Genomic DNA, 23,101 nt, shown 5'->3' on the forward strand with positions numbered 1-23,101 from the left:
CCGTGTAGGCTAGTAAATCCTTATCAGCGTTTCGGAAGAACGTGCTATTTCTGTATACGAGGAAGAAGATGGATACAGTATGTTCCTTCGAAACGTCGGTATCCTTCTGCCATAGGCTGCACGGTGTCACATTCCAGAAAATAGTCGTGACCGTTAGGACAGGCCTAACTTGCAGACATCTGGGCCTCACACGGTGAGCCGGTAGTCAGCGAGTGGCGCCTGTAATTTGGAGATTTTGTTCAAAGGGACTGAAAAATGAAACTAATTTTGGTTTCGCATGTAATTGCTGGAATTATTTGTCGATCGTTTCAGCGTGTCTTTTGTTTCAAGCGACCAGAGTGGGCCGTCCAAAAATATCCCAGTTTCTGTTCCTTGAGGTAAGGGCAGGTCGGTTGTACTGTAATTTGCATTCTGTCCGATATTTAAATGCGGGAAAACCAATATTGATGAAGATTTTAGAAGGAACTTTCTTTTCGTCTTGGCGTTATACCTCGCCACGGTCGTCTATTGTCCCAGTGTCCATTTTCCATACCTTGACCAGAGGATCTCGGGTTCTCACGGAGTGACCTTGAAGAGTACTGTCATTTGGGATGTGACGTCATGACGTCGTTTAGTCCGGTGGAAGTGTTCTTTTTACATGTTGCTTGTTTGGCTCACTCCTCGACCCTGAAGGTGGAGGCAGTATATTCTTCCGAAACGTGGATAAACTTCTACCAGATCACACGGTGTCGTCCGTGACGCAGATATAGTACTCTTCAAAGTCAAAGAAGATGAGATGGGCGAGACGTGTAGTATGCAGTGAGAGGTGAGGAATGCGTATTTACATTTTCATCCAAAATCATAAGTAGCCCCGGCATAGGCCGAAGCATAATATTAAAATGGTTGTTCAAGAAGTAGGTTGTGAAGGTGTGAAAGGATTTATTTGGCTCAGGAAAGGGGGGCCACTGGGGGCTGTTGTGAACACGGCAATGAACATACGAGGTTCGTAAAAGGAATTTATTATCTAGATCAGGGACTGTCAGCTTATCGAATAGGGCTCTGCTCCGTGGGAATAGTCTTTAAGAAAGCTAAAGAAACGGAAACGCGTAGAACGGAATTTCTTGCTTCATAGCTTCCCGTTTTGCGCAGCTTTCACCGTGCGGGCCCCGTAACATTGGCATTGTTCGCTCCGTCATTGCGCTCTCGTGGTGCCAAAATAGCTTCGTCCTGATGTAAGTAGAGCCTTGAATATATGAAGACAGTTCTAATTTGGTTCCACTCACACACGCATTGACTGTATGTGGGCTGAAAGGGGCTTGTCCGTTCATTGAAGTGCGGACCTCCAGACGCCTGTGTCCCTTGCGCGGTGTGAGCTCTGATTACGCCTGCGCATATAAATAGTATTGTGACATGACGCCTGAAAGCCTGAATAGTCCATTGCTAGCTAACGGCCCGCTAACACACGTTTCCGTGACAACAAGCCGAAACAGTCCATTGCTGAGCAACGGTTCGGTAAGACGTTCCCGTGAAAACTAACCAGTTCATTGCTAGCCAACGGCTCGCCAAACATATTCCCGTAGCAGACCAATGCACGAACTGTTGGAAGTAGTGCTGTCTCGTCAATCGTGAATTTGATGATTCGGATTTCGTAAGGGAGTTCAATGCCTGAGCGGCGATTCTTCGTTCGTCATTCGGCACAGCGGAAGAGAGGACACTCGTAGTCCTGTAAGGAATGGGGCAGCTGTATTCAAGCAGCTGAGTTCCAAGTTGCTACTGCGTGCTACTCATGCAGCCCAGCCCATTTAAATTCATCAGAATCGAATTGCTTGCGCTTGAGCCCCCCTCCCCGCCCCCCAGATTATACAACTGTCAGTTAAACAGAAGATCAAAATTCCGTCGTCCTGAAGATGGAGGCAGCATTATCCTCAGAAACGTCGGTATTATACTGCACGGTGTCACTGAGCAGATTGGGCTAACGGCAGTGCTATGCACTTCGGTACTGGAGTATTCGGTTCGAATCTGTGCTTGGACGCTGATGATGCTGCCTGAGGTATTTCATGGTTTTCTTCGGTCTCTCCAACCGTATGCCGGGATAGGGCACGACCGGCGCCTTCCGAAACCTTTCCAATTAATCACGGGACCGTAGAGTAGCCCAGGAAATATAGACGGCGTCACGTCCATTCCAGACGACAGCACCGCCGTGAGGTCTGGGATTCTCGACAGTGGGGACTGTGAAGCATGTGACGTCTCAGTCTGGTAGATTTATACTGCCGTGGGTACTGCTCCCATCGTCAGGGTTGAAGAAAAACACGATCAAGCATGCAGCAAGCAAGCACGAAAATTATGCACTCAGAATTACTGGGCTTTGTCCATCGTCCGGTATTCTAGAAACGGGATCTGACCCAAAGTGCAAAACCCCAGTGCTATGCAGCATCGTCAGAACCCTTCACGTCCTACGTAAATTTCTGCAGTCTGAGGACCGGTTTGTCTCCTGATACTCGGCAGTTCAAGCAGCGGTTCCTCGTAAGGGTCAGTTCATTACTGTGGTATGTTTACCTGCGGGTGGATGCGGCCCTGACCGCTAGGGGAGAATTCAGACGAGCCTAATGGCCTTGGTTAGCCAGAAATAGAAATATCTACCTGCTTATAAGTTTTGTGTTTATTTATACATCACTGGGGAACGGTACAAAGCTTAGTGTACAACTTACACTGTGTGAAATATGTTCAGTACGAGAATTCGGCGGCATGACTGGGAATGTGTACTTGTTAGCAGCCACGATAGCTTAGTCGGTACATCCGCTGGTTGTGGGCTGGACGGCCGAAGGATTTGGGGTTTGATTCCCGACGGGGCCAAGAAGTTTCCCTCCGCAGCGTCTAGATCGGCTCAGGAGCCCCAACCAGCCTCCTATCGAATGGGTGCCGGAGGCTCTTTCCCCGGGGTTAAAGCGGCCGGGGCGTGAAGTTGACCACTCATGTCTAGTGAAGAGGTGAAGAATGATATTGTTATACCTCCGCTCCACCAATACATCTGCATGCCGTGGGGCTTCATTAATTGAGCGCAGGGACAACTTTTTACCTATTCTAATTTTACATTTCTGCCCAAAAGAGCCCTCGGCTGGGGATATGCTTGCATCTCGTGCCCAAAGTATCGGTTGTGCTGATGACGTAAGTCGTTAAGTTATCGATATGAAATGCACTTTCACTAATGCCCCTAAAACCGTGGTTACTATACGTACCACGTGTTAAATCTAACCGGTTGGCCATTAGAATGTCACCGCAGTGTTTCTTTTTTGTCGGAATATAGGAACTAATTGTTGCCTCCACCTGGGAGGCATCTCCGTAGGAAAATGCACGGTTCCCCCTCCACCCCCCCCCCACCCGGTTAGGTCTTTTGTATTTTTGAAGCTTCTTTTTGAAACACAGAATTACTGGGGTTGTGGACTTTTCCCATCGTCCGGAATTCTAGGTAATAGAGGAAACGACGTTTCGGAAACTGGATCTGTTTCCGTCTTCAGGTGAGAAAGGAAGACACCTACTCAGTTGGGCCCCTTAGAAAGAGCTAATGACGTTTCGGAAACGGGATCTGTTTCCGAAACGTCGTGTCCTCTGTTACCTAGAATTCCGGACGATGGAAAAAGTCGAAAACCCCAATAATTCTGTGTCATCCACCACCGTCAGAACCCGCTAGAATCTTCTTTTTGAAAGTATAGTAACCTCTCTCATGCAGCATTTCAGTACCGGAGCGTTGCCAAGTAAACCACCGCCGGGGGGAGGAGAACAAAGTCGGCTCAGTCACGTGAGTCGCTAGGTCCGTCAACCAGACAACAGACTGAACCAGACGTGGTTCGTGTTCCACAATTCAGTTTCAGCCGGCGTGGGTTTCGGTGGAGGTTGTTGCTTCCTTGCAGTGACATCTGCCTTGTACTCGGCATTATTCTGTTCGCGACCCAGGACCCTATTTCTGTGTTTACTTAGTGATAAAGTATATACTGGACGCACCTGGCATCGGAAACACTGACTTACTGAGCTGTTGTGAAGACAAAATCGTCCGATTATGCACCCGACCACAGCCGAACGTAAGTACACACTTCTGCTGAAATTTTATTGGCGTAAATATATGACCTTTAGTTCGTACCTCACAGGAAACACAATGTCTCCACTACAAAGTCCAACCGGTTAGTGCTGTATGGGGAAACAGTCGCTGTTGTGAGAACCGTGCGAATCACTTGTTGGACATGCTGCACAGATTTTCTTTATTGTAAACCATGTGGTATGAATAGTAACCATTACTGTAAAGGATTAATGACCCATTTGGTATCAGATTATAGCATGGAACGGTAGAACAACAACAACAACAACAATAAAAAACTCCGTGACATGTAGTCCGCAAGCGAACTGTGCCGACCGAGCTACCGCCGCTTGTCGGCGAAGCTAGTGCCACGAAATAATGAATCGGGAAATGTGTGGAAGGATGCGATCATGAAAAGCTAAAGGCGCTGAGCTAAACTAATTAAGTACTACGCCACGAAGACGCATGGGGGAGTGGAAGTATGGACCCACGTTTTCTTGACCTCTCTTGTAGAGGCTTTTGCTGTGTGGAGCGTGCAGTTGCGATCCTTATGGAGCCTCGTCACTGCACAGATGCAGTGCATGTGGTTGGGGAACGAATCTGTTATTTCGCTCTGGCTACCGGATAATGAAAACTGTCTCTCGTCACTGCACAGGTGCCGTACCGTGGGTGGGGAATGAATCTGTTATTTCGCTCTGGCTACTTGTTAATGAAAACTGTCTCTCATGATGATTATGATGAAAAGTGGAACAGTTGGATCCTTGAGGTGGCAGTTCAGCTGTGACACGTGGTCGGACATGTTTTGCCGCCATATTGCCGTATTATCTCCCAAGGAAATGGAAAGGTTACAGTTACATGTGAACCTTGAGTGAGTTTTTGCGTTTAGATAAGATTTTGTTTTTCCAGTGGTGGAGGTACAAAGTATACAGTATATAGTTTTTTGGGTTGGCCGAAGGGCACAGTCATGATTTTCTGGGTAGGGTCGGGAAGTGCAGCCAGAAAAAAATTGCTTATGAACTTAGGGCAGTTTAAGAATATTTTTGCGTATCGTCCCAAAGTTATGAGTCTGTACTGAAACACAGATAGCACCACAAACTACCAGCGTCTCCCTCCCATCTGCAGGGTTTATCCAGAACAATCTGATTTTTTTCTCGATCTGTTCATGGGTTTACACAATTTAAGGTTTGCTATGCCCGTGAATACCGATAGGTGGTTTTGTTATAATAGCGTGCAAGTAATACGTAGTCTGCTGTCGCCATCTTCATGATAAAACTCTGCATATAGTCGAAATTTCTTGTATCGATTTGAGCTCTAAACTGAGGATGTCGCCTCATTGGTATAACCAGGGATAATGACACGGAATTTCGTGTCTGTAGCCGTAGTGGTTTAAGACAACATCGCTTAGGCAACTGAAGCATGAGAGCCATCGGAACGGTACTTGGATAGACAGTTCGTACCTCACTGAAAACCCTGCATCTGCTTTGCAGCCGGTTAATGCTGCTAGGGAAACAGCCGCTGTTTATTGTGCTCACAGACGCACTGTGTGCACGGTTTGGGATGTTCAGACCTGGTCATACATTTTGTACTTGTTTTAATGGCAACATAAGAATGAAGCAAGCACCATGCCATGAATACGTGTGGTGGAGTGGATGTATAGATTCACGTATTCTTGACATCGGCACTAGTTGGAGGTGAGTGATCAACTTCACGTCCCTTCCGCCTTACCCCCCGGGGAAAGAGTCCCAGGTAGTCACTGGATAGGAGGCTGGGTAGGCACCAGAACCGGTCTCGACGACTTGGATAGGAGAAAATCTTGTTCCTACCGGCACTCAAACTCCGACCCCTCGGACATCCAGCCCGTAGCTAGTTGCTGTACCGACTGCGCCATCCCTGCTCCCGAGTGAAGTTGATCCTACGCGTAATTAAAATCCTTGCCATTGCCGGGGATAGACCACTAGATAAAGTGACCAGTCTACGGGCAGAGTGACAGAGGTATCAGGGTTCGATTCTCGCAGGCGTAAGAGATTTTTTTTTTGCCACAGCTCCGAAGCATGGAGCCCATCCAGCCTTCTATCTAAATGGGCACAAGGGGATGTTTCTTCCACTGTAAAACGGCCGGAACGTGAAGCCTACCACTCCATCTAGTGCCGAAGTTTAATATGCATGGAGCTATACCTCCACTTCCTTATACATCTTCATGCAGCTGTGCCAAATGAACCTAAGTGACCACTTTACATTCCAATTTGTCTTCTGTATGGCAGCTGAGCATTGTAATATGTCTCTTCCTCGTGGTTCTCCTCGGTCCCCCCAGCTACATGCTGGGATAGTGCCACGATTATACAATGGCCGCTTGCTTCCAGATCCTTTACAGTTTATCATTTGATGTAGCATAATCCGTGCTATTGAAAAAATCGTTAAATTAACCGTGAACAGCCAAGGCAAGGAAATGCGTCATGTCGATTTTAGAACTAGTTTTGGATACTGGACGGAGTAAAATCACCCCCCCCCCCCCGTGCTCAGTCCATGATGAACTCGGGCCTTTTTTTTACGATTGCTCGTCACCGGTCCCAATCCTGTGACTCTTCATCTCCTGTTTCTAGCCCCCGTTGTCTGCAACCTGCAGAACTTCTTCAGTGCTGTAATAACGGACAAGTGCAGCTGCCATGGCTGAGGACGGAATTTTCCGTGATTGTAACGAGTGTTATGTCACAGGAAGCACGAGTCATGTGTTTCCTTCCGGTTGTATCTCCGGCCCTGTGAGAGACGATTTTGTGGATTTGAGGATCCTGTAGCGATGACCCCGAAGAGCACTGTTTTCTGGAATGAGAATTCTTTTTTCTAAACCATCCGCGATATTATTCAATGTAAAAGCATACTGTCATGATTTAGGGGTGTGACTGTAGACGGGGTGTGGATTCGTAAATGGATTTATTGACCACTTGTATACACTATTCGGAATTACACTTTACAGATCACTGACATAGTGTCCTCAGTCTCTTACATTCACCACTAGCCGTTTCCTGGCAACGGATTTAACATAGGAACTATAACAGTCTCACTGAATTACACACTCCAGATCCTGCATATAGTCTTCATTCAACAGCTGCACTCCTGGAACTGCTCTTGTCAGGCGACAACTGAGGTAACTGTGTCCGAAGCTGGCCGCCATTTCGCATCAAACTCCTAGTCTTTTCTTCAACGGCTGACTTTAAACTGAACTGCCTCAGCCGGTCTGGGGCCCTCGCTATGTAGCCTCGGGCCGGACACAACAGAAAACACCCCCGTTTCCATTGTAACTGTATTGTGTGAGCCTCGTTTCCGCGTGAACGTGTTCACCAAGCAGCTGCTTAGAAACAGGTTGTATAACCCCGTTGTTCTGTTATTGCGTGCATGAATGTTGCTGGCGTTACTTAGCAACGGCCGATGTTTACAGTGATCTCTTAGGAATACCTTAACCTTACTGTTCTTAGGAGTGACTGCCAATTCTCGCTATTCAGCATCGTGGAATAAAGTAAAATTGTGACGGTGTATGGGGAGTGGAGGTATAGGGTCACCAGTCTTGACCACGGCACTGGATGGAGGTGAGTGGTCAGCTTCACACCCCTGCCGCTTTATTCCCGGGAAAAGAGACAACGGTACCTATTGGATGGGAGTGTGGGTGGGCCTCAGAGCCGGTCTGGACGCCGTGGAGAATAGTAGAACCCTTGTACCTGTCGGGAAACGAACTCCGGCCTTTACCCCGCCGCTATACCGACTGACCGCAGTTTTGTCTCTGGCCATGAGCATTGCTGTTCAAAATGTTGTGAGTGGTTTGGGTTTGAGACCAAGTTCACCGACGTAATTTACCGTAGACGTCGGCAAACTTGTGTCGGACTGCACGGTGTCCCACTTGTGACGGGCGGACTGCCCCAGGTATGTGCCCTGTTGCCAGAGTTTCCTGCGCCGCTACTAGGCCTGCTTGGACCTACCGCAAGTGTGACCCGAGACCTCAGCAACTGAAGGCTGGTGGCTTCTCCCCTCAGCACAAGAAGTGCCGAGTTCGGTGCGGTAATGCAGGAACATCGGAAATCGTTTCTTCTCCTAAAGAGGCGTTCATTAACTTAACCTTCTGTTCCACAACATCACAGATGTGTGTTGTGTTACGCAACCCCTCCCTCCCGTGATACGAATGTTTGCACATTCATTTGTTTGGCGACAGGGACGTGACAGACGTGCCGCTAGCCTTGTAGAAACGGGCCGCACTCTTACAATCAGGCGATCAGATGGCCGCGCGATCTAGGGTCGTGAACTGTCTTCGTTCGCTGGAACAACGGGGTCGTGGGTTTGAATCCCACTCGAGGCTTGGGTGTTTACGTTTATTCTGTTTGTGTTGTCCTGTGCAGGTTGCGACGGGCTGATCCCCCGCCCAAGGAGTCCTGCTGACTGTCTCGAGTTTGAGAAACTGAAGTGAAACGAAGCGTTTCGCGGTTGCCATATGCTCCAGAGGGAGCAACAGGAGTACGAATGTCTCTCCCAGTTATCCGGGGTGGATGGGATATGAATGTGTAACTGACTTGTGAATTGGGGTTTATAAAACGACACATACGTTTAAAAGTGTACCTACCTCCGACGGGGGAAGGATATTTATTTTGTACACAGCGACCAGACTGGTTCTGGGGCTCATGAAGTCTCCTATCGAATGGGTTCCGTGGTTAAAGCGGCCGGGGCGTAGTGCTAGGGTGACGAGCGCAGGGACGACTTTACCTTCTACGTTTACGTGTATTAGTGCAGTAGCAATATAGGTACAATTAGTTATAGTCCCTTGTTAATAACCAAATATTATAAATCGAAAGTGAAGGAGTTTGTTTGGTCCCTTGATTAGCCTTCCAGCTTATAACTCTGTTGTAAGTTTGGAAGCATTTTACGTGGGGGAGTTGAGGCTCCCGTTGTTCCACGTAGTCAGTCTTATAAACACGGCCCCCGGATAACCCGCCCCAGGCCAGATGAAAGACTGATGTTGATTCTGCAGACAGTAGGGAACTGTGCAGTAAGTCCAGCAGAGGATGTCTGGCTGCTGGCTTGCCGTGCTCGTGGGTGGACCAGACGCAGCTCCCTGTTGTTTGCACCAAACTGCTTTGTTGAAACGAAATTCACTTCATCCGCCTTGTTTTATCTGTTCTCCACGAAAATAAGTTCCATGTTATGACAGATTCGCCATCAGTGGTGAATTAATTTCGTTTCGCAATTCGTGCTGCTTGTGTTGCCCATCTCAGCCTCCTGTTTGTTTGGACTGTTCTACTTTGCACTCAGTGACCTAGGCCAGTGGTTTTCAACCTTTGTCAGACCGCGGCCCGACGTTTGAGAAACACAGTTCTAGGCTGTTGAGCGTTGGGTGGCAGGTGAATTGAAAGCGATGTGGAAGGAATCCGTTGTGTCCGGAATTTGCCCGGACGCCGGACGAAAGGGAGTACAGGCTCCGCCACTGTCGAGATCTCTTCATCTCCCCGGGCGTTACCGCTGTACCAGAACTCTCGGCAGTTTAATGTTCGGGAGTTTATGAAGCCGCTGAGAATTCTGTATACAAAGTTTCTGTTGTGCTTTTAATGGACAGCCAGGAATGTATTATTTATGGCTTATATAAGAGCGCTGTCGGTAGGCCGGACTGTAATAGCATCTGCTGATGGCATGGGTAGCGAGTAATGAATTGAAACCCAGGAAAACCATTCGGAATAAAATCACGTAGCGACATATTCGAGACCAATAAAACTCATTTGTACGCAATAAAATATGAGTTATTTGGTGAATTGTCGTGTTTGACAGGAATTAATACGGTAATTTATGTGTACTATCGGAATGTATGGTATACATGCTGAATACTGAACCAGCGACCCTCCGGGTTGCCGCTGAAGGTGGGTCCTTGTGTCGCGTCAGGCTGTGGGCTGTTCCCAGCAGGGGCAGGAAGCGTTACTGTTTTCCGTATTTTCCCGACGGTACCAGTCGCCATACTGAGCCCCATAACTGGGTTGCTGTGAACCTCAAGGGAGGGTAGGTCATTCTGGAACCGGTCTTTGTTTTCCATGTATCATTTTCTTTGTTCTGCATGTTGTCTGCTATATTTTGTTACCGGTTAATATATCAGACCGTTGTAAACTGATACGAACCCTCCCTCGAGGTTTATAGCAGCCCACTTATGGGAAGTCATAATCACAACGATTCGTAACATCGACTGGCTCTGGGACCCAACCAGCCTCCTATACAGCGGCTATCGGGGGCTGTTTCCTGTGAGTAAAGCGGTACGAGCGTGAAGCTGACCATCTCCATCTAGTGGCGAGATTAAGAATGGTGGAGCAATGCCTCTGCTCCCCCATACGCCGTAATGTCATTGTGCGTCAGGTTAGAGCGTGCTGGGAATATTTTGAATGTGTAAACTCGGGGAAGTTCCATAGTTGCGAACATGGAGCCATGCCAAGGCGTGGACGTGTTGAGACGTAAGATGCATGCTTTTTATGATCTCTTCAGTTTGTTAACTTCTCAAGGTTATCAAATAGTGGGAAGGTCGATGCCCGGGGAAACTCCAGGGTCCCAGTGTCCCGCCAAGTGGCTCCATCATTTCTTGTGCTGCAAACTGGGGATATCCGCCCAGCGCTTCTCGAGACCGAAACACACCGTCTTCCCTTTGGCTGGGATACTGATTGTTCTGACTAGAGCTTTCGTAGTCAGTCCTTGCGGCCCAATTCCGGGATGTCTGCGGAAATTAGCCGACGACCACTTCGTTTCACGCCCATTATAATTCGTCGACGATGAGCAGGGGGGCGGGGGGGGGGGGGCAAATAATGGAAACACTAGGAAATAGAGAAATAGAATTTGTTTGTATTGGCTATATTGTAAGAACTTCAGTTGGCAACACTGAACGTTCTTCTGTTTGTTTACGCTCTGTAGTGCTCGTGTAAGTCCAATAATGATTGTGCTCAGTGACTGTCCGTGTAAAAGAATCGGAAAATGGGAGACTTGTCCGTTTTTGAAAGAGGACATCGATGGTGCGCGTTTAGCTGGAGCATCTGATATTAAAATCTTCCACATTAGTTGCACCGAGAGCGACAGTTTCTGAGGTTATGTCGGCGTACACGGATCATGGGAAGACAGCGTCAGGCAAGAGGAACAGTGGGCGAAAATCAATACCGACAGAAGGAGATCATTGTAAATGAGGAGGATTGTTCCGAAAAATCACAAAACTACTGCAGCACAGGTGAACATCAGAACTGACTATTCATCTGGAAAACCCAGTTTCCACAAAAACTGCCAGACGTGGGCATGACAGACCCAGCATCCACGGTAGCGGAAGGGCTGCGATTACTGAAAGTATAATGCTCAGATGTGTGAATGGTGCCACTACGAGAGCACCGCGACCTCCAGACAACTGTAAACGCGTGCGTGTGTCGTCCTTCACACCAGGAAGAGTTTACGTTTGGAGAACGCCCAAGGAAGTCTGCAGTCCGGAATATCTGGGTCGGTTCCACCAATGAAACACTGGGGAAGTTCTGTGGTGGTTTGCGCAGCCATATCGTGGTACAGTGTTCTGTTGGCCTCGTTACTGCAAGGGAGTACGTGGACTGGTTGGGTAATCAGGTGCATCCCATGGTCCAGACGTTATTTCCCGCCCATTCACATGGTTTGAAGAGCAAGAAGGTGAACTTCAACATCTTCCCTGGCCAACACAATCTCCAGATTTGAACATCATTGAACCACTCTGGTCAGTTTTGGAGACTAGAGTGAGGAACAGGTTCCCACTTCCAACGTCTCTGAAGCAACTTGAAGATCTTCTTCAAGAAGAACGGTATAAAATTGCGTTAGAGACCGCTCAACACTTGTACACGAATCCATTGCAAGGACTGCGGTTGTACTGAAGGCAGAAGGTGGCCCAGCACCATATTAATAAAGAATTGTGTACAGTGTCTGTAGTGTTGCCATTATTTTCCCAAGCCTCTGTATGTAGTGTACATCTTAACGAAACCGTTAGTAGCTCAGACTATACGTATAGCGTCGAATGGAGGATACTGAAGGAAGCGGCTGTGGCCTAATTTCAGGCGCCACCCTGGAATCCATCTGGAGAAACTTGGGAACCACGGAAATCATCAGAGTAATCGAACTGTTGGTCGATAGTCGAATCGGATCCCTCGTGGAGCCGACTTGCACGGTATTTCAAAATGGCTGATGTGTTTACGAGGGGAGAGAACGTGTTTTAGGAAGAGAACTGTGTTCGGGTTTGTGATCCCGTGTAGTATTTTGGGTCACATCCCAGAGTGTAATATGAATGTTCACCACTGCGGAAGTCATAGTGGGGCAAATGAATGAAGCTCGATCGCTGCCTGAAGGCTCCAGCCGTGTGGGCCCCTTTTGCCATCGGTAGAAGGTTCACAGTTGTTTACAAACACAAAAGTGAGATTTGAGGTTCTCCCTATGCAGACTGAGAAGCACTGTCTTCTGGTATGTGACGCCATGAACATGCTGCCCCAGTTTCACATTGTAGATGGAGACAGTATGCGTCTTCGAAAATTCGTTGTATATACCACAATATACGACGTCATGCCAGGAAGCCAGTTTTCATAGGTCAAAGTTCATGTTTCAACGTTGTTGAACGACCTTTAATTTTAATTAGCCCAGCAATTTGCCAGACTGCGCAATTTTCGGTGATGGTAACACAATAAACCATGAAAGAAACGCCGTTTGTTTAGCTGCAGGCGTATCCAGGGGCCCCAGCACCGGCGCAGAAGCATCACGCGTTGTCAGACGTAAACTGTAAGTTTGAAACGATGGAGGTTGAACCATAAGCTACCCATTTCGTGGCCAGAGAATGGATAATTAAGCCTGTTTGACTTAAAACTCGTATCCGTGTATATTTTACATAAACGACGGATAATAATTCCAAAGCGAAGAAAAATATCCAGTTTTCTAATCAGCCGCTGTAAGACGTGCTTTACTTTACTTTAACAATGAACTGAACAATGTAGAAATCGGAATATCGTATCGATCTTGCAAGACATTGTTTTGTTACCGGAAGAGTGGCTCGAGAGAGCGCGCCAAACGTTCAGCTCCACTCTGAAACGATCTCCGGAGGTTGTACGACTTTGCTGTGGCCTTGAAGTGCCAGTAGGCCTGATGGAACCGTCTCGAAAATCGTGTGTCAGAGTTCTCTTCGGCTTTCCACATTGTGTCCTCTGTAGCGAGATGAACGACTGTCAGTTTCGTACGAAGACCGTGCAATTAGTGTGTCACCGCCTCAGAACTGTAGAAATGAATCAGGTAGTTGCCAGTCACATCCGTAGATAAGTATGCCTTGGGAGAGTGAACAGCCACACATCACTGCATCGGCCATAGATACAGGTGGGTGGTCAGCTTCCCTGCCGCGTTACCTCCGGCGAAGGAGCCTCCACCTGAACCTGCTTGACGTCAGGCGGGGTACCCAAAAAACCAAAACCCAATTGTTATGAGTAATGCCATTCTGCATTACTTGTACTCTTCTGCAAGGATAATTAGATTGTTCAAGTCAGTGAGGATGAGATGGGCAGGCCATGTTGCACGCGCGGGGGAGAAGAGGAATGCATATATAGGGATATCGGTAGGAAAGCCAGAAAGGGACTACTAGAAATACCAAGGCGTAGATGGGTGGATAATATTAAAATGGATCTTAGAGAGACAGGATGGGGGGGTGTGGACTGGATTGGTCAGGCTCAGGGTAGGAACCGGTGGTGGGCTCTTGTGAACATGGTACTGAGTCTTCGGGTTCCGTAGAACGCTGGGAAGTTCTTGAGTAGCTGCACACCTGGCGGCTTCTCAAGAAGGGCTGAGCTTCATGAAGTGAGTGTATCGCCGTGGGAAGCTCTGTATGCCCACTCCAACTTGTTTCGACACTGAGTCCCTGAGTGGGGTTCGAGTTTAATTTATTGCCATTTATTCCCCTGATACGCACACAAAATAACATCTCAGTTGCCAGGTATCGTTAAGTACTCATCGTCTTGCAGTACTGCAGTCTCTGTCGCGAAATGTTCCCGGTGTATTGTTGCTGTTCAGAATGGCGTGAACTTTTCCGTGGTTCATCATCAGTTTGCACTCCAGTCTTGTCGTCGGCTGTCGGTGTCTGTCGTTAGGAACACACGCAGAAATCTTGTTTTATTTGCTGTAATGTGTCTCACTTCAAATACACAGTTTGATAAAAGAATTGTATACCAGTACTGACGGTGTTGGCCTCGTGGTTTACCGCTGTTACTGCCCCCCCCCCCTTCGAATTTTGTTCTGAACAGATTTACCCTCTCGTGTTTCTGGTTCCATCTGCAGCTCTCTCCACTCATACCATCTCATTGTCACACTTCCGTCTGCCGCCATGACTGCCGCGCAGGCTGCTTTCGTAGCGCCGTTGTGGCGAGAATACCGTCTTGCTTATTTATACACGTCTTTTAAGCAGTGCTTTTTGCTCCTGCCACCACCAACACTGGGGCACGCTGCTACAAGCCGGAAGGTTGCGAGTTCTATTCCCCATGACGTCATTGGATTTTCCAGTTGGCCTAATGCTTCCAGCCGCACTATGGCCCTGGGGTTGCCTCATCCTCAGACAGAAGTGAGTACCAGGAATCTTCCTGGGGGTAAAGGGCGCCCGGCCGGCCGGCGCATAAGGCTGACAGCCTCACCGCCATCTATGAGCCTATTGTCTAGAAAATGTGGAAGCCTGGACGTCTCACAGCCCTGTGGGCCTCCACGGCCTGTTAGAGGGACAGCTTTACCCCTACTTAACTTTTACTATTACTACTGCTCTCGCCACCAAGTCTTCCTCCTCCTCCTCCAGGCCATGGTCGTACCAATGTTGTGATTCTCACTGTAGGGCATGCAGAACCCCTGCCATGTCATAATCTGATATACCAACTTCAGGCAAGACAGAAGAGTACAAATACAAATTCAAGCAAGTTCCTTATCACTATTTTATGAAATATATTATCTCTATTTTTGGGGTGTAGCTCTGTTTAGTATTTTCAAATTTTGGAATGTATCAGGCATGTTTTGAACCTTGAGGCTTGTCAACAAGGCGAAGTTTTAGTATTTTGAAATTTCAGAGTTTCAGGCATTAGGGTTTACCAACATTCGCATTAACATTATATTGTTGCATCAGAGTAGAATATGTAATATGTCACATTATTCAGCTTAAACTTTTCTTTCTCGTTGAAGATGGGCTCTATTTGTGTGCTTTATTAGATTTTGACCCTGAGGACAACTCTGATGGTTTTGTCACAAGCAGAGTTCTTTGGTTTTCAGAATCTTCATTGAATCTGAAAATAAACTCTGTCTGAAGGTTGTGTAACACGAAGTTTGAAGGTAAATGTCTCGTTACAGAGTTCCCACTGACTGGCTCAGACTCTAATCAGGTGACAATGGTGGAACACCTGCAGCAGAACGAGCAGGCCCAGGTGGCAAGTGTTGGTGGCCTGGTGTTTGAAGATGAGCAGCACAATACTCATACACTGCAGGCCCTCAACATGATGCGCAAGAACAGACACTTCTGTGATGTGATTCTGCATGTGAGTACCAGACCGTGGCATGCTACAGTTGCCTCGTGATACCCACGTACACACGCTGTAGGAAGCAATGTACAATGTTCTGGAGATTTCAGCAAGTTTTTTCTTCAGAAATTTGAGGTTGTTATAGCAGTGAATATGGATATCACTGGCATCCAGGGCGTGAATCAGTGTGAAGTTTGGTAGAAAAGTATCAAGAGTTTGAAGGATCCTTCTGTATCCATCTTCAGGTCATGAAGGTTGAGGAAGGCCATGTCTTCAGGATAGAACATCACGGAGGCATCAGGCTCTTCCAAAACATAGATTACACTAGAATTTATGCCAGGATGCATGGTGTCACATTCAGAAAGCAGTAATCTTCAGTGTTTGTTTGCTATTGCATAACATTTTCATTGAATTAAATTTTGGTATACCCAGAAAAATATTTAATGCTAATTAAAAAGGCATTCAAGCAAATACAGGTTAGTGGAAGAAAAAAGAATGGTTTGAAATAAAGATTAACTGGAAAAAGAAATTAATAGAAGAATAAAGACCATGTAGGTGAAGTCCTGATGTCAGATGTTGTCCTGTTAGGTTGGCAACATGGAGTTCCATGCTCATCGTGCAGTGTTAGCATGTGCCAGTCCACACTTATTTGAGCTCTTCACGGCTGATGATGAAAATAAGGGCAGCCAACGTGAAAATGTCATCACTTACAAGCTGAATGGAGGATATGACCGGACTGCATTAGAGAAGCTCATCCACTATGCCTACACTGCAAGGTATGTGTGTGCAACACTGGCTGCATAAATGGCAGGGTAGGATCCAGCTGTTGCATGCAAGAGTGAGTTCAGAACCAACTCCTCTGACATACAGTGATTTATATCCCTGTAAGATGATGACACCATAAAATGCTTTAAATTGACAATATTAGCGTCTCACAGATGACTGATTAGTTAGTTAGTTAATTAACTAAAGGCACACCAGCTGCTGTTGTTACAATGTAGCAGGGAACTGAAGTACACGTACATCTTCAGTTACCTATATCTAATGCTGAGGTTAAGAATGGTGGAGGTGAACCTCCACTCCCCCATATGTCTTCATGGCATGAAACTAAATTAATTAAGTACACAGAGAAACTTTACTTTTGCCTTTTGCTGATTGGTGTGATTTTTTGCAGGCTGGAAGTGAGTAACTCGCAGGTGAAGGCTGTTTATCTGGCAGCCTGCCACCTGAAGATGGATCGTGTGGTGAAAGAATGTACGAGACACTTCATCAAGAACCTCAGTGTTGAGAACTGCATTGAGACGCGCTCCCTCCCCGGGATTGCAAGAAACAAGGTGTTTGTTGATCAGGTGGACGCCTTCATTGCCAAGGAGGTATACAACTTTTTTTTTTACAGTGACTCCTGCTGTGAGGTTCTTCATTGGATTATTTTCTCAAAAAAAAAAGTGTGAGGCTGTGTATTGCTGGCAGCTGTGCAGGATAGTGAAATTGGAGGGGGGGGGGGCACATGCAGACCTCAGTGCAGTAACTACCTTATTTTATGAACTCAGGGGGAGACTAATGTAAAATTCAGGAATTTACAAATTTATAGAAATTGAAATTTATAACAGCATGAAGGTAGAAATTTATGGTGCAAAAGGTTACTTATACATTTAAAAATTTACCAGTTTATTTCATGATGGTATTAATAATTCCAGACTGGTCAGTGCTGACATAGAAGAACTTTTCATTCTGTGTGAAGTGTGGTACTTATTAAACCCATTCCCTGACATTCTTGTCAGCTTATCAGTTTAAATTTGCTGCCTGTCAGTGCTGATCCCATTGACTGATGGGCTGTTGCTGTCATGTGGGCGGATGTATTTTTTCCTGTAGATGTCACCCAAATAGATAGAAACTTCAATTGTAACTGGTTAAAGCTTAAAAGAATCTGAACATTCACTGATTTTAGGTTGCTTCTCACTTCAGAAATTAATAGTGAAAGTATCCCTGTTTACAAGGTTGCAGTTATAATTTAATCAGAATACTGTTGAAGAACGACAGGCACCCACAGAATGCTGTTCATTATGGGGGGGGNCTGCTCTGTATAACATTGAGTGTGAGGGTGATAGGTGATTCGTGAATTGGAAAGGACCTGGAAGGAAGTGGTCATGGCCTAATCAAAATACTAGAATTTTCCTGGAGAGGCTGAGGAGAACTATGGAGAACCTGTTAATAGGTGACTAGGATTTGAATCTGGAGCATTACCACTAGACCAGCCTGCTCAGTGCATCTGTTCTTTGCTGTAGTAGACACCTGCTTCTTCATAGATGTAGCCATGCATTGGTAGCCACTTCATAACTGACCTCCCCTTTGCTGTCAGTATGATTGTGAGCTGCGGCCACTCCATAACTTTGTTGTGGCCTGTGTAGTTGCTCAGGCTCACAGTCCTACTACTATGGACACTGTAGAAATTACCTCACTCTGCTGACCTTCCTGGTTATAATGACATGATGATAGAAACAGGAAGACAGGAGTGTGTGTGGGCTCCAGTAAGCTGTCACTTGCTTATGGAGAGAGTATCTCATGTAGGAGTGAAATGTAGTAACTGGTAGTCAGCATGAGTAGAGAAGAGGTTCAGTCTCAGGGCTTAAAGGACCTTGCTCAATCAGAGTGAATTACACACCAGGATAAGTAACACTGATTAGTTTATTTCACTCACTTTACATAACATTGTTGGGAGAATTAACAGTGTGAGAATCCACTTTAATATTATCACTCAGCAGTGGTAACAGTTTACATCACAGCTAATCGCTGTTATACTTGTGAAATAACTCATTTGTTGAATCATTACAATAATATATATATATATAGAAAAAAGATGGGAAGATATAAAACTATCCATATCTCAGGAGCACAGTTTTTGCGTCTATTCGGTTTAAGTTTAAGAATGTTTTTGGAAGGACATTGTCCTATGTAACCAGCTTCTGCAAACCATTACTTTCAGACAATGTTGCCTAATTATCTGGGTTGGCTCTCTTTAAATGTTGTGTTAATTTCTGCCAATGAAATTTAATTATCAAATAGTTATAATACTTTAAACCTGTAACAAGTTCTAACCATTAGCTTCTTGATTGGCTTGGTGTGGGTGAGTTATCAAGTGAACAGCTCACATCTACTGGCTTAGTCTCAGATTACAAATGGCTAATAGCCACCTTGAACTGCTGAATTCTAAGAATTAATATAGTAGTAATATCTTGTATTACAATATTACATATGAATGGGATTATGTGCTTTAATTATATCAATGTATGTCTGGATATTAATTAAAATAATTAACATACTCAGAAATAAGGTCTATATGAAATGAGCTGTTATAGCGCCTAGTCTTTGTTGTTCATGATGTAGAAAAGAATCAATCATTAGAGAGGCAAACTGGCTCACTGTACCTAAAAGCCAAAAACACATGCTTGCAATCTCCGGAAGTACCAGCAATGGCATCACTGCCAAAGAAGGCTACTGTTTTGTGGGATGTTACACTCTGTAATGGATAGGTAGATCCCAGCATTTTGGAGGAACCTGCAGCCTGTATTTTCAGGGTGTGCAAGGGAACAAGTTTTTCCAAAATAATGATACTTTTGCAGAGAGTATGATGTCACCTCCCAGAAGACAACAGTTTTCATATTCACCACCACAAGAACTTCTGATCTCTCTCTCTCTCTCTCACTCAAGTCAGAATGCTAGGTTCTGTGCACTAATATCTTTGGTGTGAAATGCAGAATGTCTGACTCAATGAATCACCAGGTCTTATTAAAAGTTTGTTTTGTGTTTAATTTACTGGGGATATCTTGTGATCTGAAAGTGTTTGTGAACCAGTAGCAGGGTGTTGTATGTATATGTAATTTTATTTTTTTTTGTTCAAATTGCATATTTTCAAAAATGTTATTACTGTTTTCAGTTTGAAAATGTATCCAAGTCAAAGATTCTTCTTTCTCTGCCTTGTGTGCGCATTGAAGTGTTGAACCAGACTCGCCAAGAGATGTCACTGGTGATAGGGGAATCAGTTTGTCAGCTTGTTCTTGAATGGATCAAGCGACAATGTGATGATGACGCTATTAACATGAACCAGCTAACAGAAAAGGTCAGTCTCAACATACAGGCTGGCTCAGTACTATAAATGTCCTAATTTTATGCATTGCATGTGCTGATATTCAAACAGCAGGCTTTTGTTAAGCTGGTTAATGAGTTTTGTTATGCAGTATGTCAATGATTTTTTTTTTTTTGCGTTTGTTTCTTCAGGCTTCTTTTGTTTTGAATCAGAGATTTTGTTTTGTCCAGTCAGTTGTGACTCATTTTCGATCACCAGTTTTGGATAAATTTTACTGAATTCCAGATTTTAAATCCAGAACCTCTGCTGCTTTCTTATCCCTCCAGTCTGGCCATTCTCAGAACCTTACTAGTCTGAATGTCAGTATATTGATGTGTGGTTGTTTTGTTTTGTTTAGACTCATCTCTTGTACCTGGCCATGGACAACTCGTTGCAGGACTGCACGGAGCTTCCGACTGGTGATGTGAGTGACACAGAAATTGTCCAAGATTACAAGAAACTGTCTAAACGGAATCAAGCAAACCCTAAGGTGAGAACTGAGCTGCAAGTCAAGGAGTCACCTTGCTGCTCACATACAGGTCCCCCCCCCCCACATTTAGAAATCTTACATCATTAAGTGTCATAACTAAATAAAGATATTGCACTTGACGTAATGTCATTAAACCTATGCATGCTACATGCTGGCTGGGATTGGGGTACTGGCATGGAAACTGCCTCAGTGAAAGAGATCAGATTGTTCATCAGTTGGTACTGCATTTCTGTCAATAGATGGCATCAGGTGTAGCACACCAGTGTCTTTAGGGAAGTCGTGGCTTTCACGTGAAATATGTCTCTTGTTTTAAGATCATTTGAGAAAAGCATAATGGTGTTTTCTGTATGAATGTATTTACCCCCATTGGAGTTTCTAACAGCCCTGTTGGTCTTGGCTCTCAAAGAATGAATCAAGTAGTTACAAGTTTGACTGCTTGTAGATGTTTAAGAATTGAGGAGGATATTAGTTATTTTTAAAAATGCAGGGTAGACGCAAGGGTCAGCTGCAGCCAGCTAAACCCCGGGTGCTTATTTACTCCCGAGATATCATTGAGCGAACCGAACAGGAGAAGGAGACAGACTGGAAGCTCATTGCAGCAGCAAAAGTTGGAGGTGAGTTAATCTTTATAGTACAAATCTGTTTTCATAAGTTATGTCACACAACTGTCAGAATGTTACATATATCATGAATAAATATGTTAAAATGATCATGTTTGTATTTGTCAAGTGCTTGGAAACCTTTGGACAGAGTGTGAAGCTATGATTATTGTTTGCAGGTTACCAGATTTCTTCATGTGATAATTAATGTGAAGTAATTTTTAAATATATATTGATGGATTATATAAGTACCCTGAAATTGTATGGTCAGTTTAAGGAGCGTTAGTTATGTACCAGGGGTTCCAAGCAGAATACATAAAGCCTGTTTCCATATTGCACACTCTTCTAGTTGCACAGATGGTTTATTGTTATATCATTATTATTTGTGAAGGCCTATGTATTCTATCTACATTACATTTTTTAACATAACTTAAGTTTCATACTATCGCCGTATTTGTAATTGTTGAGTTACTATATTTTATCATAATGTTTAGGTATGTTTATGATCTGTCTACCTACCAAATCTAATTTGCCTACAACTATTATGTTTCTGAACATTATTCAGTGTCCTGTTTGTATTTTAAAAAACGTTTCAGAGACTGTATCCTGTCAAGTAAATTCTACTCAGTTGGGCTGAATCTCTGTCTCCTGTCAAACTCTATTGATTAGGCCCAGCTGAGTAGGTTTTACCTGAAGACGGAGACAGAATCCAGCCTCGGAAATGTTCTGTTTTGAAATATGAACAGGACGATGGATAACATCCAGAGACATAATGTTTCTACTAATGTACCATCATCACAAACTTTTAGATCTTATTTCATTTGCCTATGTCCAGTCATTAGCTGTCACTGTGGAACAAAAGGTAAACATCTTTGCATGGTGGCCATGTTGTCTTACATTCAGCAGAAGAATTTCCTTAACCAAGAAATTAGATTTTCTGAATTTCTGTTAGTTTACATAATTTCAGGATCCTAAATTAATTGTTGTTATTGTCACTCCCACCTCACAAGTTTGTGTGTTCGCCATGTTGGTGTTGCAGAATATAGGAAATTGAGAAGGTTGGCATTGGGCTGGCCTTTGTTGAAATAATGTTTGTACCAAGCTCTTGGTAGGGCAGTCAAGTCACCTGGTTCAAAAGTTGAAATGGAAGGACACCCAAATGCACAAAATATTATAATCTTGCATTCGTCCCTTAACCCTTTCATGCTACAGGCTTAAATAAACATCTGTTGACAGGTTGGTTTATGTTAAGTTGTGTTATTTTTTTTATTGTTTCTTGGTCAGCACAGCACCCTTTATTAATTGTAACATGGTGAAAAAGAAATTTATATATACAGTAGACTCTCGATTATCCGCGCGCTGTTTAACNCCCTGACTGCAGGGTGCAGTTCTGCCAAATTGTGCTGTGCGAGATTTGGTTAGGTCACAGATATATGTGTATGTCCTCGGATGCTTTCTTATTTTAAATTAATGGGGGGATGGCATGGCACAGAAAAGTCCGAGAAAGGAAACTGCCAAAAAAAAGTCTAATACTTGTGTGGGTTTTATATTGTCGCGTATCGGGCGTATATCGCGACAAATAACTTCTCGATGTATTTTATATAGCGAATTTTATTTCACATTCGCTCATACAATCACCCAAATTACAGATTTACGATTACTGCTATCTGCAGTATCACGATTAGTACACTCCAAAAGCCAGAATACAACTGACTGGCTGACTCTACGTCTCGACTCGGCGGCTGTCACAGTACAACTCACTAGTACAACTCTTAGTACAACTCACTAGTCCAACTCAGTACAACTCAGTACAACTAACTGTGAATAGCCTTCGCTGCTCCCTATGTAGCCTCGATCGGACAATACGGGAAAACGGCCACGTAATAGGCACCCTTTTTGCTAGCCACGCTGTCCGGTTACGTCACTGCTGTTGATTCGCCTTGCACAGTTACCCGGTTACGGGGCTCGGCTATCTTCGGCTCCGCTCGGCTCTCTTCGGCTCCGCTCGTGACGTCACCGCGCATGGCTGCCAGGATGCGGGGTGATTACTCGCCTATTCCGCGAGCGTTACGTTACCGCTGAGGGGTGGGAGGGGTCAACATGTCACACTGCTCCCTCCTTAAGGCTGTTCNCATTTTTATATGGTTCCTGAAAATTGGCATTGATTTGTATTCAAGAGGGCCATATAATATGGCCACATCCATATTATGAAAATCTAAATCATAGCCATGACATTAAAAAATTAAGAATAGTATGGAAACTGCCCAAGGGGAAAGTAAAATGATAGATGATTATTCTGAGCTAAAGAAACTGATA

The 23,101-nt window shown here is 45.0% G+C and overlaps 1 protein-coding gene across 1 annotated transcript in view; it reads left to right on the forward strand.

The window, feature by feature from the left end:
- Window positions 1–3,827: 3,827 nt before the first annotated feature.
- LOC111867834 (influenza virus NS1A-binding protein homolog) overlaps window positions 3,828–23,101 on the forward strand; it is a 31,888-nt gene continuing 12,614 nt past the window's right edge. Inside the window, exons 1-7 of the mRNA XM_023858022.2 lie at window positions 3,828–4,055; window positions 15,407–15,591; window positions 16,162–16,349; window positions 16,748–16,946; window positions 19,508–19,690; window positions 20,055–20,186; window positions 20,674–20,800. Of these exons, the coding sequence (XP_023713790.1) occupies window positions 4,034–4,055; window positions 15,407–15,591; window positions 16,162–16,349; window positions 16,748–16,946; window positions 19,508–19,690; window positions 20,055–20,186; window positions 20,674–20,800 (1,036 nt within the window). The 5' untranslated portion in view covers window positions 3,828–4,033. The remainder of the gene's footprint in view (window positions 4,056–15,406; window positions 15,592–16,161; window positions 16,350–16,747; window positions 16,947–19,507; window positions 19,691–20,054; window positions 20,187–20,673; window positions 20,801–23,101) is intronic.

This window comes from Cryptotermes secundus, unplaced genomic scaffold (genome assembly GCF_002891405.2).
Source record: "Cryptotermes secundus unplaced genomic scaffold, Csec_1.0 scaffold2252, whole genome shotgun sequence".
NCBI classification, from domain to species: domain Eukaryota; kingdom Metazoa; phylum Arthropoda; class Insecta; order Blattodea; family Kalotermitidae; genus Cryptotermes; species Cryptotermes secundus.